General features: G+C 35.1%; 1 protein-coding gene and 1 non-coding gene across 2 annotated transcripts in view; both read left to right on the top strand.

Annotated features, from left to right (window-relative positions):
• Positions 1 to 20977, top strand: part of UNC13C (unc-13 homolog C) — a 593765-nt gene that overhangs the window by 275120 nt on the left and 297668 nt on the right. The window contains exons 13-15 of the mRNA XM_029952367.1: positions 12644 to 12813; positions 16097 to 16212; positions 18003 to 18166. Of these exons, the coding sequence (XP_029808227.1) occupies positions 12644 to 12813; positions 16097 to 16212; positions 18003 to 18166 (450 nt within the window). The remainder of the gene's footprint in view (positions 1 to 12643; positions 12814 to 16096; positions 16213 to 18002; positions 18167 to 20977) is intronic.
• On the top strand, positions 5628 to 5731 carry LOC115303127. Its single transcript, XR_003913841.1, has one exon. It is a non-coding gene; the product is annotated as a U6 spliceosomal RNA (small nuclear RNA).

Raw genomic sequence — 20977 nt, forward strand, 5'->3', positions numbered from 1 at the left:
GGTTAATATCCAAAATAGAAAGAACTTATAAAACTCAACAGCAAACCCCATAAGCAATTAGATTAAAAAATGGGTAGAGTACTTGAATGGACATTTTTCCAAAGAAAAAATATATATGGCCAACAGATACATGCAAAGGTGCTCAACATCACTAATCATCAGGGAAATTTAAATCCAAAGCACAATGAGATATACCTTGCACCTGTCTGAATGGCAAATCAAAAGGACCAGAATTAACAAATGCTGGTGAGAATGTGGACAAATGTGAACTCTATGATATTTCCTTTACTTTTTTTCAGTAAGCAGTTTTGAGTATCTACTTGCTACAGGCACTAGGGATTAAAAAATGCAAAGGAAAAAACAACACACCAACTCTCAGGGAAGTTTGACTTAGAGGTGATATTTCGTCTGGGATTTGAAAGACAGGTAAATGTTCGTCAGGTACAGAATTAGGGAAAAGAAATCCTTGTCCTAACAAATATAATGAGTAAAGTGTCCTAGCTTGGAGAAATACATGGTGCCTCAAAGAAATGGTGAGTAGAAAGCTCGCCCATCTTGGATTCACACTCTTATGCACATGAACATTTCTCCTATTTTTGAGGGTACCACTTAGGCCTCCTGTTTCTACCTGCTATTTTTACTTGAAATATATTTGAGATATAACATTTTCTGAATTTATGGTGTATGTTCCTTCTATCCCTCCTTTCTTGAGGGTTTTTTTTTTTTATCAAGTAATGATGTATTTTGTTAAGTGCTTTTTCTGCATCTGTTGAAAGGATGATATGGTTCTTTTCCTCTTTTATTAATGTGGTGTATCTCACTGAGGGGTTTGAGAATTTTGAACTAGACCTGCAGCCCAGGAATAAATCCCACTTGATCACAGTGAATAATTCTTTTAATGTACAGTTGAATGTGATTTGCTCGTATCTTGTTGAGAATTTTTGCATCCAGATTCATCAGGGATATTGGCCTATAATTCTCTTTTTCAGTGGAGTTGTTATCTGGTTTGGGATCAAAAAGAATGAAATCTTGCATTTCCAACAGTGTGGAAAGAACTATGCTAGGCAAAATAAGTCAAGCAGAGACAGACAAATATTGTATGATTTCACTCATGTGGACTTGAAGAAACACAACAGATGAACATAGTGAAAGGGATGGAAAAATGAGATAAAACAGAGAGAGGCAAACCATAAGAGACTCTTACATACAGAGAACAAACTGAGGATTGCTGGAGGGGTGTTGGGTGGGGACTGGCTAAATGGGTGATGGGAATTAACAAGGGCACTTAACTGGGATGAGTACTGGGTGTTACATATAAGTTATGAATCACTGGGTTCTACTCTACTGAAACCAGCACTATACTGTACATTAACCAGCTTAAATGTAAATTAAGAAAAAAATCATTGCATGAATTTAAGGTGTATAATACCTTAATTTCATATATTTATATATTGTACTATTACTAATGTAGTGACAGTGCCTCTCTCATATCACATAGCTATTTCTTTTTCTGTGTAGGAGTAATTATGATCTAGTCTCCAGGACATTTAATGATTGTAAAGTTGTCTGTATTCACTCCACTAGCATGAGCTCTCCAGGACTCATTTATCTACTAGTTATAAGTTTGTACCCTTAAACAAAATCTCTCCTATTCTCCCAATCCTAGTTCCTGAATATCATCATTTTCCTCTTTGTTTTTACTAGTTTGTATTTTTAGTCTCCACATATGCATGATATCATATAGATCTTTCTGTTTTCTGACCTCTAAGTGGTTTCTCTTTTCACAGCAAAATGAACACTAACATATTTATCTAAGGTTTTAATTTTGCCTTTATTACCCTTTGTTTAAATTATTTATTATTTATTCTTTTTTGTTTTTGAGAGAGAGAGAGTAGGAATGGGGCAAAGAGAGAGAGCGAGAATCCTAAGCAGGCTCCACACTTTCAGAGCAGAGCCAGATGTGGGGCTCGAACCCACCAACTGAGATTGTGAACTGAGCATCAAGCGTGGGATGCTTAACCAACTGAGCCATCCAGTGGTGCCTTACTTTTATTATCTTAGCATCATTAATTTTAATTAATTAATGCTAATATTTAATAGTATTTAGTAATTCTTAAGCTAGCTATCAAAATAATTCTGCAACATTAGTACCTGTGGAGAAAATAGTAGATAGAAAATTAGAATGCAAGACTGAGATATTTATGATCTAATTGTGAGGCTCGAATGTGGGGCAGGCAAATGGGTCTTAAAAGGTAATATTTTGCTCCTTGGTTCTGTGACACTTCAAAGCTTCTTTCAGCTAACCATTAAGTGCCAGTGCATGAATCTCTTTTTACCTCCTGTCCTTTAACAGAAGTGGCACTAATAATATAATTAATTTCTTGTTCTTATTTTTCTCATCATCTTTGTCATTAATTTATAGAATGGATCTACAATGCCCAATTACTACAAAGAAACACCTCAAGAAAACTTCACAGTAAAATATTAGGGGCTGTTATTTTGATCCTGATACCAGTAGCTTGTCCTGAATAAATGCAGGTGGGAAAAGTCCCTGTGCCCTGTCCCTGCGTGTTGAGCTTAGAGTTTGTCCGACTGCTGTAATACACTTCAAAGCTAATAGGGTTGGGATCTTCGTTCAGTAACAAATGAGACATCAATATTATGATGAAAGTGGGTTACATAATTCATGGAAAATTACTGAAAGGAAATGTGAACACTGAGTATCTCACAGTATTTCCATTTGGTGGGTCAGGGTTTAAGGAATTAAGCTGTAACTAGAGAATTTAATTACTGTTTAAAAGGCTGCTGCTGCTTTGCCTCAGGATGGCTCTTGCTGTTTCTGGCTGATGACTTTTTCAGCCAATGTTCTGCCTTCCAGCCTGAGTTGAAGTAGAATTATTTGCAACTACTAGACATTTTAAAGTGCATTTTTTATTGTAACAGATAAATATGAAGAATAAAATACAAATTTTTAACGGATTCTACTAACTATATTTTGATATATACCCTTATAGCTTATTTTAGTGCATACACACCACACTTATTCATATATATTTAATCTCTCTTATTAATGTTTCTGTTAACCAAAACCAATACAATACCATTTAAAATATTATAGAAATCTCAGTTGCCACACTTAAAAATGTGTGGCTATAATTATATATAATTTTAATAGATATGATTTCTAATGTAAGATCACTTTGTATTGACTTTTTTCTGATTACTTCATGATACATATTTTACTTCTTTAGATCTAGTGCCACTTTAGGTGCGGTTTCCATTTTTTAACTATCTGCTAATAAACTACATTAGTAATGACTTCACATCAGAGTATGATTATTTGAGCAAGGGCATATTTCTTTTCCATTGAATTTAGGCTTTATTGACTTTTGAAATACTTGGGCATCTCTCTAGGTAAAGCAACCTTTCTCAAAATAGTTTAAACTCTAGTAACTTGGCAAGGAATGGGTTTTGTTTTTGTGTTTTGTTTTGCTTTAATCATTAGAGATTTGGGACCATCTCCAGGAAACTCTAAATCTAAACATATTTGCCCTGAGACCATTTACAAAGTTGGAATAAATAATTATAAAGAAATTAGTCATTTGAATGTCTGCCAAATAAAATTGGAGAAATAGTGATTGGCTCTATAGAGATATGGTACCTATGAATTAAAAACCACACACACACACACACACACACACACACACACACACACACACACACACACAAATCCTGAGTCCAAAGAGGGAAACGTTTTCCTTTAATTTGGGAAGAAATAAAATATCTTATTCCCATGGAAACAAAACCAGTCTTTAACAATGAAAAACCATAAAATTAGACATATGAACTTCTCTTTAAGAAGGGAATTATTTTTAGTTAAAGGAAAACTTCAAAGCAAATGGCGCTAACAATATTCATTTTATTTTTCAAGTGTTTGTGCGGTAAAATATCTTATTTTCTGCTGATTAAAAAAAAGCCAATTTTGGGGCACCTGGGTGGCTCAGTCGATTAAGCACCAGACTTCGGCTCAGGTCATGTTCTCTCAGTTTGTGGGTTGAGTCCCGCACCGGACTCTGTGCTGACAGCTCAGAGCCTGGAGCCTGCTTCAGGTTCTGTGTCTCCCTCTCTCTCTGCCCGTTCCCTACTCACTCCATTTTTCTCTCTATATCAATAATAAATAAACATAAGAAAATTTTAGAGAAAGGCCAAATTCACCAACTGGTATGGAAAGATATTTTTCTTGCTGTCAAATTTTTTTTTTTATGTGAGCCTGCCATTTCCCATCTGAAATTGAAAATTTTGTATTTTCATAAAAGTCAGAGTTTGTGAAACACTTTAAGTCATTAAGAAATGGCATGATACACAGCAAGTATAGAAATTAAATGTTTTAAATTACATATGCAATCAAGCAAGAGGAACTTGATATTTTTTAAATTATTTTCCTACTTAAAAGGCTTTCATTCACTTTCACATTAAACCACAAGTGCAGCTCAGTAAAAAATGGTTTATTTCTTTCTGTATGAATTCCACGGGTAGGCATTTGAGGACTAGTACAGTAACTAAATTATTCCATCAAAGAACAAAACTTAGCCATTTTTGTTTTAACATGTTTAGTGAAAGCTATTCTATATCCACATTCCAGAATAATAAAAGAAGAAAATGTAAGAGACAAGACCAGAAGACTTTGGCTTATATTGGATTAGAAAAACTATGTCAAGTGACCACCTATAATTACTAGGGAGGCTGAGGTAATTGCATAAAAGTAGAAAAAGAAAAGGAGGGGGTTGAAAGGTTGTTAAGTGAACCATTTATAGTGTTTGGTTACCTTCTACCTCTTTGACTATTCTTTCTATCTCTATATTTAATTTTTTTAAATGTTTTTATTTATTTTTGAGAGAGAGAGAGAGAGAGAAAGAGAGAGACAACGTGAGCAGGGGAGGGTCGGAGAGAGAGAGAGAGGGAGATACAGAATCTGAAGCAGGCTCCAGGCTCTAAGCTGTCAGCACAGAGCCCGATGCGGGTCTTGAACCCACGAACTGTGAGATCATGACCTGAGCCAAAGCCGGATGCTTAACTGAATGAGCCACCCAGACACCCCTATATTTAATTTAAATAAAAGGAATTCATCCTCTCCCTTCCAAAGTAGGCAATCCCAAAGTTTTGCTCAGTTTTTGCAGTTAGCTTGAAGTCCATGATCTCTGGGTAGTGTTCCTGTCAGCTCCAGGTTTGGATCTTTATTATGCTAGGTCTTATAAACTAAAGTCCTCTTCCTCCTAAATTCCCAATGTATTATTGCAATGAGAGAAGGGGATAAGATAATACCAATTTAGATGTCTTGTTTAGTAATAGGGAAAGTAGGAAAGATTTGACCATCGTTGATACATTAGCAAACATAGAGTCCTACTGGCCAGGTACACTCAGGACTCTGTAATCGTAGAGAAAGAAGTAGTTGCTTGACTGACTAATCCGGCAGGCCCTTGTGCTTTCCAGATGAATTTCTTGCCTTCAGATCCTTGGCTCTACATCTGGGGACACCTTCTTTGTCCAATTTGTCAATGCCTATACTCTAAGCAGCAACTATGGAAAGTTGAAAGCAAATGAAAGCAGCCTCTAAAAATAACTAAAAGGTGCTCATTTTGGCAGCACATATACTAAAATCAGAACAATACAGAGATTAGCAGAGCCCTTGCGTGAGGATGACATACAGGTCAGTGGAGCACTAGATGATGATGATGATAGGAAGAGTAAGGCATTGGCTTTACGTACAGCTATAGCCAACCTAAGGCACATTCGGCAGTATTGTTCCCTGGAAAATGTTTACCAGGATTCCGGAAGATGGTAACCACAATGGTCTGGGAATTGTAACCCTTTCACTACTGGCCCCTCTGCTCTAATTCCTTTCTCTTAACCTGATGGCTGCGGCCCCACCCTCTGCGCTATAGTGAGTGTGCCAAGGTGAGAATGCAGCACTGTGAATCTCAGCTTTGCCACTGAGTTCCCTTCATGGCCACTCAGAGGCTTCCTGAAGGAAAGTGTTCAAAAAGCCCAAAGACAACAATTTTATCTTTTTAAAGTTGAGCTTAGAGTCCCCTGCTTGTAAACTATACATAGCATTTTTGTGTACAGAGTCACCTGGCTTTTTTCAACCTTGCAGGCTTCCAGATTACATCCTCAATTTATATTGCAGGACACAAGCAGAGTGAGCCCTCTGGGCATCACTGTGCTTCTTTGCATGTCTGCTTACTGACTGTCCAGATTTCATTAGAATGTATCTCCCCTGTAGTGTATGTTTCAAAGCAGCAAAACTTAATAAGCACATGGTGACGTTCTAAATTCTATTCCTACCATTCACATAATAAAAAAAGCTTTGCTTGCCACGTGGTCAGAGTTCCAAGGTATAGCAAGCAACAGTTGGCCAGCTGTTTTGCTATTGCATTTCAAAATGAATTGCCATTCCAGACTGAGGTCATTAAGTCTTCACTGTTTTTCCCCAGCATGTCCTCCACAGTCAGTTCCACATAAATTCTGTTGTTGAAGCTCCTTTCATTGTTTAAAAATTACTACATTACTTAATATTCTTAGTTGCAAATAACAGAGTTCATTCTAGTTTCTGAAGAAAAAAAAGATTATTTCATACATTGTTACATCACTCAAGACTTTTGGAGAGGTCAAGTGCCTGCCTTTGAAGCTACTGTAGAGAAACAGTGTCCACTGTTTTCTTTGGAGAAAACAACATTGCCATCTTTAATCAGTACTTTTGCTCCTCATAACCAAATACCAGAAGCTCTGCATCAAAATATTAAAGCCTTCAGCACCATTTCCAAAAGAGCAAATCCTCAGAATAGAGCCACTGTTTCACTTTGTTCAATTTTGAGTTCAGATCTTGCTTGAATGCGGGTCAAGTATCTGGGCCACAGCTACAGAAGAATCTAGGAATGTGAGTTATCTAGCTTGTCTTTCTTGAGAAGATGAGGAACAGGAAGGAGGAATGTAGTCAAAACGGAAAGAGAATGTTGAGAGCTGCCAAGCATCCATCTGTGCTGATTCTCTGCCACAGTATCTTGAACTAAATCTCTGGTTTTATATGCATTGCACAAATCCTCCTGTCATTTCCAGCATTTGCAACCGTAATCCACCAGTCTTTACTCTGCGGAGATAAAAATATAAGTTTCTGACAGCTTAATCCTGAACCATAATAGCAAACATTGTTTATTTTTAAATATTCTTTAAAAGACTTTTTGGGAAATTTAAAGTAGGAACCGGCATGTTTTTATGAGAAAAAAATAGTACCAATGTTAGTAGTGTTAGATGTTTATCATAGAGGAATCTATCTGTGGGACATGCAGAACCCTGGACTCTCTTTGTAACTTTTCTTTGAATCTGTTATTATTCTAATTTTAACAGTTTACTTAAGTAAAAAATGAAAAAAAGTAGAAACAGTGAGAAATCAGAAATATTTCAATTCCTTTCAGCAAAATCACAAGAATAGGGGCACATCGCTGATTATATTTGTTATGAATTCACTAATGTCACCAGCAATTCATTTTTAAATTAAGAAAGGAAGAGTATGATTGGGTGAATTAACCTCACTAAGTCTCAATTGTGTCTATAGATTTAAAGGTACTCAGTGAATTACTGCTACACGGGTGAATGAGCACATGGGTATATGGGGTGAGGAAATGTTGAACTCTTGCTGTTATAATAAAAAATACAAACCAAATTAATGGAGAAAATAATGGAAATGTGAACAATCAATTAGAAGGTGTATTTTCATCTAGTACAAAACAGGGAAGCTATTAGAAAATGGAAATTTGAAAAGAAAGATATTATGGTGTTCTCTCCACTTGGCATGTATAAGATAGATAGATAGATACATGCATAGAAACACAAAATGTATATGGATACCTAGATATTTATGAATTTTGTACAAGGAAAAAGAAAAGTTATGATACCAGCATTTGTACATATGTGTACACATATATGTGTTATTACTATTTTATATGGATTATTATTTGTGTGTGTTGTATATGTATCATAAACTAAAAATTTTTACCTTAATTTATAACAAAGCCTAGTACCTCAAAAGTTTATTCTTATAAATTAGGATGTTTTGATGTTGTTAAATAATAGATTCTAGAAATATCTACCAGTATTTATTACCCAGAGTTTGCTATTTATTGTGCCTGTTATTTGTAGGTAAAAATTATATTAGATGTCTGTGTTCTAGGACATTCGTGAACTCTGAGATTTATTTTATCAAAAGGTGAAAAGAAGGATTTCTTTCTGCCTTTGTAACATTTTGAATTTTAAGTTTATGACGATGATAAATATTTTTACTGATATTCTAAGTTTTGTTTTCCTCAGAATGAGGCAAATGTATAGGGAGGTGGGTTTTTTATTTTCTACATTGATTTTTTTCTTTTCTGGTAGCAAAGAAATTAAAATCAGAACTACTTTTAATACAAATTTTGGATAAAATGCTAAAGGTTTCATTACTTCTGCAGCCTCACTGCTGTAATTTCAGATGTGTTATCTCTGAAATTCTGCACAGAGAGGAGGCACCTGTGCTATCATCTCTTCCAACCATTCTTGGTGGTTGAAAGTGGTTTTATTAGCTACAGTAGATACTGTATCGTGATTAATTCTTCTTCCTTCCTCATTCTTTCCACCACACTGTAATAGTAAAATAGTTATCCAAACTGGAGAATTTCTTTGATAAAAATGATCTAAGAATGATGACATTTTTTCCTTTTAATATAATAGAGAACATTTTATTTTGGCAGAACATTGCAGATCTTTAATGAGTATTTTTTAGTGTTAGATGCATGCTAGAAACCATGTAAAGAATACAGATATTAATAAACACAGGCCCTAACTTCAAAATAACTCATGAAATAAGGACAGTATATTAATGATGACGGTACATCAAACAAGTGTCTGTCAGTGTACAAGCTGCTATAGGATGATATTTTACTTAATTTCCAAAAAATATCTGCTAAGATCATTCATTACCTCTGTTTTATAGATAAAGAAACTGAGGTTCTTAAAGGCTAAGTCAGGTAGAAGTAGTTATTACTTTGCAACCATATTAGACCTAATGATCCCTTTTATATATAATTATATATGTTTGAATATATAATTATATATATAATTCACGATGACATTTTTATGTTGAAACAAAATAATATGCAATTTTATGTATATAATTTCAAAAACATAATACTCTAACTATAATACAAAGAAAAATGTTATATAGTATATTCTAATATGTATTTTAATATATAAGGATCGGATACAATTACCCCAGAACACATAATTTAGTAGATACATGCTTCCATTTGTTGGTAATATTAGCATATATGTGACTATCTCAACTGCAGACTAACACAAATACTTTGTTAAAAAACTTTGAGTGATTTTGACATTAGAAATATAATTTCTCAAAGTGGAAAACAGCTTTGGTAAAGTTGTGAAAAGCAACGATGACAAAATTTTCCTTTGGTGATTTACATATTAGCTTTCCTTTTCTAGGAAATTTCTAGGAGCTTTCAAAGAAACTTTTTTAAACTTTATTTATGTATTTTGGGACATCTGGGTGGCTCAGTTGGTTAACCATCCAACTTCACCTCAGGTCATGATCTCACAGTTCATGGGTTCCAGCCCCCCGTTGGGCTCTGTGCTGACAGCTCAGAGTCTGGAGCCTGCTTTGGTGTCTGTCTGTCTGTCTCTCTCTCTCTTTCTCTGCCACTCCTTTACATGTGCTCTGTCTCTCTCAAAAATAGAAACAAACATGACCCAAAAAAGTTTGTTTATTTTGAGAGAGAGAGGTCATGAGTAGGGGACTGGCAGAGAGTCTCTACAGTCAGTCTCTGCACTTGAACTTGAGCCTCCAACTCATGAACCATAAGATGGTGAGCTGAGCCAAAGTCTGATGCTTAACTGACTGAGCTACCCTGGTGCCCTGAAAATTTCAATGTCTTAAAACATGCAAAAGAGTTGGTGCTATTATGTAAAATGAAAGTCTCAAACTAAGGTGATCATCAGTGGATTTTGCATGTTAATACCTTTGCATCATTTCAAATCATGCAGGCTGTCCCATTGATGGTAAGGTGTCCAAATCCCTGGCCGAACCCCTCTTATGCCATTAGTGGCCCTAAACATTTGTAACAATAAAATTCCAGAAATTGCCAAAGTGCTCTACGTAAAGAGCTCTTACTTTACACAGAAATGGTGGGGCTATAATTTTCATATTCCCATGTCATATTCCAATCTTTATTCTTATGTGCCATATAATTTTGCCTTCTAGGTTAATGGAAGAGAGAGCATACTGTCAAGAGTTCTTAAGTATTTTTACGCCATTAGTCTGTTTGGCAAATTATGTATTTGTAAATTCCTGAAACAAAATACATAGAATTGAAAAGAAAATCAACTATTTTGAGTAATACTTTTAGTAGAGTAAATGATAGTTAAAATAATATTACAAGTTTAATAACATTTGTGATGCTACATATAAATATCTGTGGTTTTATTTGTGATAAAATCTTCCAGGTATTGATAAAGACTTCTCAGATTTGTTGTTTATGTTCATAATTGAAGGAAAATAAGATGAAGTTATTTTATTGTTATTTTTTCAAGTTTTTATTGAAATTTTATTTAGTTAACATACAGTGTAATACAGGTTTCAGCTGTAGATTTTAGTGATTCACCACTGACATACAACACCCAGTGCTCATCACATGTGCCCTCCTTAATGCCCATCAGACATTTAACCCATCCCCCCACCCGCCTCTCCTCCAGCAACCCTCAGTTTGTTCTCTATAGTTAAGAGTTGCCTCTCTTTTTTTATCCCCTATGTTCATTTATTTTGTTTCTTAAATTCCACATATGAGTGAAATCATATAACATTTGTCTTTCTCTGACTTTTATTAGCATAATAATCTTTAGTTCTATCCACATCATTGCAAATGGCAAGATTTCATTCTTTTTAATAGCCAAGTAATATTCCATTGTGTGTGTATGTGTGTGTTTGTATGTATGTGTATATATATATATTTTCCCACATCTTTCTCTGTTAATTAGTTGATGGACATTTGGGCTCTTTCCATAATTTCTTTAATAGCCATAATTTGGCTATTATTGATAATGCTGCTATAAACATCAGAGTGCCTGTGCCCTTTGTATCAGCATTTTTGTGTCCTTTGGGTAAATGCCTTCCAGTGCGCTTGCTGTATCATAGTGAGGTAGTTGTATTTTTAACTTTTTGAGAAACTACTGTACTGTTTTCCAGAGTAGCTATGCTAGTTTGTATTCCCACCAACAGTGTAAGATGGTTCTCCTTACTCCACATTCTCACCAACATTGTTAGTTCCTGTACTGTTAGTTTTAGCCATTCTGAGAGGTGTGAGGTGATATCTCATTATGGTTTTGATTTGCATTTCCCTGATGATGAGTGATGTTGAGTATGTTTTCATGGTGTCTGTTGGCCATCTGGATGTCTTTGGGAAAATGCCTGTTCATTCTTCTGCCCATATCTTAACTGGATTATTTGTTTCTGTGGTGTTGAGTTTTATGAGTTCTTTATATATTTTGGATGTTCAGAATTCATCCACTGACCCCAGGTTGAAGATCCTTATGCTAGAGTGAATGCATTGCACAAGAAATTTGAGCTCATCATTGATCACCCTAACTGGATCAATAGCTACAAAAATAGTTACAGAGAACAAGTGACTAGCTTCTGGTGCTTAAAGATTGATTGGTTAGCAGGCAGAGAAGTCTAGGGAAAAGTGTATACAAAAGCCAGGGGTCAGGAAACACCATTAATATGTGTGGGCAACACTAACATAGTACTTGTGGGCTTCAACAAGAGTAGGTACAGGAAACCTGGGAGTGAGGAATGGATTAAATATTCTTAAAAACAGAAGGATTTTCCTCTTATTCTGATTGATTTAACAATATCTTATACAGTTACTGGAATTTTTAGTTTATTAAGTACTTGCACATAGCTGTATTCGCATTTTTACTCTGTGACATCCATTTTCTGAACATCTATAACAATAAGGTTAGATTTATGTTGATGGTGCAGTACTTTCTGAGCATGAATATGTTGTTCTAGATAACCATTGCAAACAGGAAATATAGAGAAAATACACCAAAGGTTTTTGACCCACATTTGATAATATCTACTTCAGTTAAAGGAAATCTGATGAAATAGGATGCGATTTCCCCTTATTAACATTGCTTAATTAATGCAATATTTTTTAATATCCCCGACACCCACAGCATCCTGTTGATGGAATGTGTCTGTGGGAAACATCATTTATTAGAAACTATACACTACCTTTCTGAATTAGACAGATTTAAAGTAAGTTTCTGGGTGTGTGAGTGGTTCAGTCACCTGAGCATCTGACGTTGGTTTAGGTCATGATCTTACTGTTAGTGAGTTCGAGCCCCCAGTTGGGCTCTGTATTGAAAGCTCAGGCCTGCTTTGGATCCTCTGTCTCCCTCTCTCTCTTCCCCTCCCTGGCTCACACACTCTCTCTCTCAAAAATAAACATTAAAAATTATATATATAATAATTTGTTAACATCAAATGCCATTTAGAGCAGTTTCTAATGGTTGTTAACTTATCCACATTTATTTTCAGTGAGTGCCATAACTCCACAGATCGAATCAAAGTCAGAGTGTGGGATGAAGATGATGACATTAAATCCAGAGTCAAGCAACATTTCAAAAAGGAGTCCGATGATTTTTTGGGACAAACAATTGTTGAAGTGAGGACCTTGAGTGGAGAGATGGATGTCTGGTACAACTTAGGTAACTAATTTTAAATCTACTTGAAAAACAGTTAAATAAAATTTCAGAATATCTGTGGCATGTATTATATTCCCATATAAGTAAAAATTATCAATGTTTTTTTCTACAACATTCTGCTGAAATATTTATTCCAATCCAGTATTACTGAAAGATGGTAAATTTGAGATAAAGAGAGAAAAGTCTTTCAAAAAATCAATTGGGTATCTTTTAGGGGTAAAATATCCCATTTTTGATTTTAATTCATGAATACAGCCTCAAAACCTTTGCCAAATGTATAGGAAAAATACGTGTGATTTTATGCTGTTTGACTTTTTCCTTCTGGTCACTTAATGAAATTTTAGTAATAAAGAAAAAGTATATTTTGGATATCTTTTGAATTATGATATAAAAGTAGGCTGTAGTTGGCAAAGCCAAATTTATATGTAGACTTATATTTATTTACTCTGGTGATAAAGATACTGAGAATATGTTTAGTTGGCATGACTTTTTAAGTGAAATTTTATTATGGAACCAAGAATTAAATGTTTTATTTCAAATTTTACAGTAATTGAATAATAACCTAGAATCTTCAGTGCTGATTTAATAATAGTAAAAATATATGGATCAGCTCGGTTTCTATAAAAGACATGATCCATAATATATGTTTCAAAATTTTTTATTTGACTATAGTTGATACACAATTTTACATTAGTTTCAGGTGTACAAATAGTGATTGAACAATTCTACATGTTATGCTAAGCTCACACATATGTAGCTACCACTCATCACCATGCAACACTATTACAATATCTTTGACTATATTCCCTGTTCTGTAACTTTTAGTCCCATAACATATTCATTCCATAACTAGAAACCTGTTTTTCCCCACTCTCGTTCACATATTTTGTCCATCCCCCCAACCCCATTCACTCTCATGTAGAATGTAGAAACAAAAGAATAAACAAAAGTAGAATCATATCTATAAATAAGGAGAAGAAACTGGTGGTTTCCAGATTCAAAATGTTTTAGTCATATCATCAGAAATGTTTTAATTAAAATTTTTAGGGCTTGTTGCAAATCAAAGAAGACTTTGCCCAGTCCCAGGATTACAAAGAATTTCAATTTAGGATACCAATGCATTGTAGAAAATCAGAGTGCCTTTGGCTTTTTGAAATCCCACATACTTCAAATAATGTAATATTTGGCAAAGTAAAGGGATAAAGTCATAGAATTAATGAAACCCTAAAATATGTAATAATTTTAAAGACAGACATATAACTTATCTGGGCACAAATCAAGCTAGACTAAGAACCCAATATCAAAATATATTTTAAAGAAATATTCCTTAAAGAACATTGGTATTTCAATATTAATGATGGAATTTATAGCTCAGTTATAATGATCATCCCCCTGTATCTTATTTATACTATAAGACAACTTTCTATATGAAAACAGATGTTAAGCAAGAGTAGACTTTAGGCTGTTAGCTCTGAGCAATACTTACAAATTGTGTTGTACAGTGGTTTACCTATACATAGACTTTTTTTTTGTAGTATGTAAGCATGACCTTATGAAACAAATTCCTTAAATTGTTCTTTTGACAAAAGAGCAAATCTTTGGATGTTCTTTGCTTCCTGTTAAATGTCTTTGACATGAGTATATGCAGTTTGCCAAGGAGCTTGAATGAGCTATTAGTAAAATCAGTAAAATCAAGCCCTTAGGCCAGAGGTATCTTCCCATCTATGGGGAGGAAGATATAATGCAACAGGACAGGGAAATTTTTGGGTGTTCACTGTCAGTTTGTATGTTTTGTGCCCTCATTGCTGATGTTGGGAGTTTTAGGAGAGAAAGAAGAAGAATGGGAGGGAAGCTGAGAAGGACAGGTTTTTAATTTGTGTAAAATCTCTCAGTAGATTCAATCCACATAAGTACCATATTTGTGCTGTTTGTACAATGTTCTCTTTCACCACATGGAATTTATTCTACCATGCCGGCAAGGACTTGACCAAAAGCCCTGGTTGTCTAAGGAGAGCCTGTGTCCCATGATCACTTGGAATGATGATAGTTAAACTTAAAGGACTAGGAGCACCTGGGTGGCTCAGTTGGTTAAGCATCCAATGTCACCTCAGGTCATGATCTCAGGGTTCATGAGTTCGAGCCCTGCATTGGGCTCTATGCTGACAGCTCAGAGCCTGGAGCCTGCTTTGAATTCTGTGTCTTCCTCTCTCTCTGCCACTCCCCTACTCACACTTTCTTTCTGTGTCTCAAAAAAGAATAAACGGTAAAAAAAATTTTTTTAAAAACCAAAGAACGGGAAATGCTCCCCTGGAACTCTGGACAGAGGTCTGTAACAAAAAGATTCCAGGACTTACATTTCTTTTGGCGCAGCAGGCAACTTTAAAATTTGTGGAGAATCAACTGTCTCCCAGTCAATAGGAGAAACGCTGATGATCCTGGCACTCCTAAGAGAATCTTCATAACATAATGAGTATTAAATATTAGCAGTGAAAAGTCAGCAGACATTCCACCACAAGAAATCAGACTTCGTGGTTTGTGTCTTTTATGACTAAAAATATAGTTCTGCTTAGAAAGAGGGTCAGTAAGTCTTCACCACTTTCTCTGTCACTCTACCTCCTAATGTTTCATTTGTGAAATGGATCAGCTTGCTTGTTTTTATTTCATCTGTAAAATATATGTCAAATGTAGGTCTCCTGTGTACATTTACCATTTAGGAATTTTGTGATTATGCTTTTTTCCCTCTTAACTCTATTGATCGGTTCATATTGAATACACATGTACATTATTTGACTGAATTGACATATTGATCCCATCCAAATAAATAACAGCCCTTTATGAATTAGTAGGTCTTTATGAATCACTGATATATCACTACTAATAAATTTTTTGTTAGATCTCTGACTCATCTTTTCAAGCTTAGAATGAGAAGTTAAAGCTTTTAGATAAAATAGTTTTCTTGTTAATTGTACTTTTAAGTTATCTTGCTTTTCATTGCCAAATAATTAATTTCATTTTATAAACTGATCGAGTACACAGAAATTTGTATCAGAATGTCAGTGTATCGAGATTAAATCTTTTTGTTTGAAGATGTATAATACCATTTGGCCATTAGGTAATAGGCACAGTATTTTAAATTGTGTTTCCAAGAATCATAATGGGTAGTTAATCATTAAACCTGACCTAGAAAAGTGGCTTTTAGCAATGCAAGCCTTTATTAAGCTTTGGAAAAATTTTATGAAAAATATGGCATTCCCAAAAATGACCAATTACTTTTTTCCTTCATCAGAGAAACGAACAGATAAGTCAGCTGTATCTGGGGCCATTAGATTGAAAATCAATGTGGAGATTAAAGGAGAGGAGAAGGTTGCCCCATATCATATACAATATACATGTTTACATGAGGTAAGTTAATTGAATTATATTAATAACAAAACCAAAAAAAGAGACAGGCCATTATGGATCATACAACAAGGTGTTTGGTTTAAAATATAATTGAATTAGGTTTGTGGAGCTGTTCCTGGAGTTCTGATCCTGCACAAATACATGTGATGTGGAAGGGTTTCATGTAGCCTGTGTATTCCTCTATGAAGAGTGAAAAGATATCCACTAATGAGAGTTAGAACAAACACATAAGGGAGGTTTTAACAGTAAGGCAATAAGATAATGATGAATAAGTGGACCAAAGAGGAAGAAAAATATTTAAAGTATTCATTTAAAAAATAAGCCATGACAAATATTTTGGAAGCATTAAACATATGGTACTTTAGTAATGCAGGACAGGATCCAAATATTATTTTTGAGAACACTGAAATAGTGTGCAGATTTTATTAAAGATTTAATTGGAAGTATTATACAAAATGCATCAGCGGTTTTTGGTAGCCAATGTAATAAGCAATGATTTTTTTCTTTCCTGAATATAACAAAAAAGCTTCATTATTGAAGCATTCTCCATTTTAATTACCCATTCCACAAACAGGTTGGGAATGGAGCATATCAAATGTAGTTACCATCCAAGGGTAGTAGATAATATACCCACTCGAAGAGTAAGGCTTGGTTGACTTAGCGGTTGATACAACCCAATTTGAATCCAAAGAGCAGATTCACCACAATATAGATACACTGATATAAATCTTGGGCTTCTATTGGACACTTTGCCTCTGAGAGCTTAAAATTGTCCCCAGAGCCTTTCTTCGATACAAATGACACTTGTCCTGCATATCAAAAAATATGAGATAAAGCTGAGGAACGTACTTTTCCCATGTTTAGAGAGGTAGAGAAGAAGAAAGTATCTTCCTAAAATAGAAAAGATAACTAAGTGAGAGAATCTTAGAACTTTTCCTAAATGTATCTGACAATTTATATGTATAATTATTTATACCTCCATTTTACCAAAGAAGAAATGGGGAACAGTAAGACATTTACATATTACCCACAATTAGATAAAGGACCTAGACTTAATTTCCTGATGACAATCTGTCCATTGATAATCCTTCAAGAAGGGTGGTTCCTTTTTCAAACTCCTGAAATTGACAAGATAGAAAGCCAACTGTGGGCTTAAAGCTTGGGTTGAGAATTTTGGGGATCCAATGAATAGCATTATACTTAGCTTTTCAGAGTCCTTTTTTGATAGTCCAAGAAACAAAAGGAAGTGAAATCCAAGCAAGGGTCCATTAGTGACCTAAGCTGCATCCATGTAGCAGGCAGTTCCCAAAACTTGTTAGAAACAAAATGAAATTATGTGTACTGATTTTTATTTCATTACAAAAATCTCACTCATTTTTTACCTCAGTTCTTTGCTCTGACTCCTACCATTTCATAGTTGAAGCCTTTACATACTAAAATTCTGTATCAACATAGGCAAAATCACATCCAGGGCGCTATAATTTACTCAGAGCCCATGAGTGTAAACTATGCTCTAGCATGTAGAAATGCTTACGTACTTCCTCCTAAAATGAATTGGTATGTATAACACATTTGAGTCATTGGTTCTTCATAGGCCTAGGCAGAAATAAAATCAATTTGCATAAATATGAGGTGCGCTAGAATAAAAACTCAATATATTCCTATTGCTTGTAAATGCTAATGAAAGATTAGATGCAATCACAATGCAAATATAAATTACTAAGAGTTACAGTCATATTTCTTAACTATTCTGAGGAATTACTGAACAGCTGAAAACCACTTACTTTTAGAATCTGTTCCATTACTTGACTGAAGTGAAGTCTAATGGTGGAGTGAAAATACCAGAGGTCAAAGGGGAGGAAGCCTGGAAGGTTTTCTTTGATGATGCTTCCCAAGAAATAGTCGATGAATTTGCCATGCGTTATGGGATTGAATCCATTTATCAAGCTATGACGTAAGTACTGTAGAATATGTTCGAAAATCTCTGAACTATAAAGAGAAGAAAGAAAAGCGTTCATCCCTTTTATATTCTAATTCAAAAAAAATTTTGATTCCAGAGACAATTACGTTTGAATGTGCCCATTTGATGGTGGCCGCTCTCTCTTACAGATGTAAAGTGTTAAGGATTTGATAATTCACTACCACCTTCTTCCCAAACCTTACTTTGTTCTCAAAGTGTGTTCCACTGATGAACAGAGTTAGCAGAATCTGGGAACTTAAAAATGCAAATTCTCCACCTACCCAGACCTACTGAATCAGAAACTCTGGAAGTGGGCCCAGGGATCTGTGTTTTAACAAGTCTTCCTGATGCTTCTCATCAACTCTAAAATTCAAGAACCAGTGCCTTGTGTGATTTCTGAGGAAACTAAAGCCTGGTGATTGTAGTGCACTGTCCAACTCTACAAAGTCTTTTTGTGTCAGAGACACATCCAGAGCTATTACAGTGTCTTGACCCAAACAGTAGGCTATATATGCTTCCTTTCTATATTTATATCAGTGCTACTGATTCAGCGAAGCTAAAATTTATTGAGAACACAGTGCAATAAATGTTGTTCTACAGAAGTAATCCACACAGACCCATAACCCTTACTGAGGAGTTTCAGTAAGCATTCAGAATTGGGTTGATCCTTGCCCATAGTTCACTTTTTGAAACTTGATCTAAGTGTATAAATGCATCTTAATTTGATATATGCCATATATAATAGGTATTTATGTATAGATATTAAAATAATTGTTCTTTTATATTAATGACCAGATCAAATTTCACATCAATCAAATATGCTGGCCCAGATAATCAGTCATTTTCAGCCATCTGACTCAGGGCTGTAGATTGGACCCAAATCAGTGCTCTTCTTCAGAGTTTAATGTTCCTAGCATTTAATCACCTGTCATAATTATAGAACAGCATGTGTAAGAATACATTTTTATTTTTTTTATTAAAGGTATGCTTTTTTAATTGACAGAATGCCCTAATGCTATATAATCCTTAGGAATTATAGAGGTGAAAAGGAAGTAGGAGATCATGCAATTGAACCTCTTTCAAAATTAGAAATCTTACTACTGAATTTGTTACTGATAGTCATCATCCCTGTGCTTGTTCACAGAGAGTGACAGCACAGTCCTTTTGAAGCAATCCATTTTGTAACTGGGCAACCATAATGGAGTCTATGAGTTTGTCTTCTGCTCTGTCCCATGTCCCATGGCTATAATTCAGAATACCTATATAAAATATGAGCACAATAAAAATGCAATTGTGATAGTTTAAAAGAGGAGAATCACCCCTTATTTTATCACTTTAATTTTTCTCTTACCTTTAAACTTAAGTAAACAGTAACAATAAAATATCTTTGGTACTTATATGGTATGGTATGGTACCCACACATGAGCTCATAATTATGAAGAGCCACAGAGCACGTATTTGTAGCTTTGTGGGTCCTACAGTCTTTGTCACAACTGCCCCATTCTGTAATTCAGGTGCAAAAGCAACCACAGATCTTAGATAAACAAATGGGCTTGGCCATGTTCTGATAAAACTTTACTTTAAAAACAAAAACTATGGGCTGGGTTTAGCTGTGGCCTTAGATTGCCAACTGCTGGTCTAAGGAGAGAAAACAAGCCAGATAGGCATAAGAAAAAAGAAAAGTCTTTTTTTGGTAGTAAATTGACATATGCCCTTTGCTGATAACAAAATGCTGTAGAATATACAGTTGATCCTCGAATAACAAAGGTTCAAATTCTGTGGGTCTACTTCTATATTATTTATTTTTTTACAATACTGTAAATGTATTTTCTCTTATGATTATCTTTTTAAAAAATTTCTTTTACTTTCATTTAAGAGACAGAGACTTTTATTTGGGAGACAGAGAGAGACAGAGTATGAATGGGGGAGGAGCAGAGAGAGAGGGAGACACAAAATCTGAAGCAGGCTCTGGACTCTGAGCTGTCAGCAAACAGCCTGATGTGGGCCTCGAACCCATGCGCCGTGAAATCATGACCTGAGCCGAAGTAACAGGCTTAACCTACTGAGCCACCCAGGAGCTCCCTCTTCCTTATGATTTTCTTAATATTTTCTCTTCGCTGGCTTACTTTATTCCAAGAATACAGAATATAATACATATAATATACAGAATATGTGTTTATGATGTTTATGTGATCAGTACAGCTTCCAGCCAAACAGTAGGCTATTAGTTAAGTTTTTTGGGAGTCAAAAGTTACATGCTGTCAGTGACCCTGACCCCTGCATTTTTAAAGGATCAACTGTATCTACTTCTAGTTATACATTTGATTTGATTTTTTTAAATAGTTTATTGTCAAATTGGTTTCCATACAACATCCAGTGCTCTTCCCCACAAGTGCCCTCCTCCACCACCACCACCTCTTTTCCCCCACCCTCTTCCCCTTCAACCCTCAGTTCATTTTCAGCATTCAATAGTCTATCATGTTTTGCATCCCTCTCTCTCCCCAACTCTCTTTCCCTCTTCCCCTCCCCATGGTCCTCCATTAGGTTTCTCCTGTTTTCCTGTTAGACCTATGAGACCTACGAGTCCTTCTCTGCCTGGCTTATTTCGCTTAGCATGACACCCTCAAGGTCCATCCACTTTCCTACAAATGGCCAGATTTCATTCTTTCTCAGTGCCATGTAGTACTCCATTGTGTATATACACCACATCTTCTTGATCCACTCATCAGGTGATGGACATTTAGGCTTTTTCCATGTTTTGGCTATTGTTGACAGTGCTGCTATGAACCTTGGGGTACATGTGCG

Source organism: Suricata suricatta, chromosome 9, assembly GCF_006229205.1.
Source record: "Suricata suricatta isolate VVHF042 chromosome 9, meerkat_22Aug2017_6uvM2_HiC, whole genome shotgun sequence".
Taxonomy (NCBI): Eukaryota; Metazoa; Chordata; class Mammalia; order Carnivora; family Herpestidae; genus Suricata; species Suricata suricatta.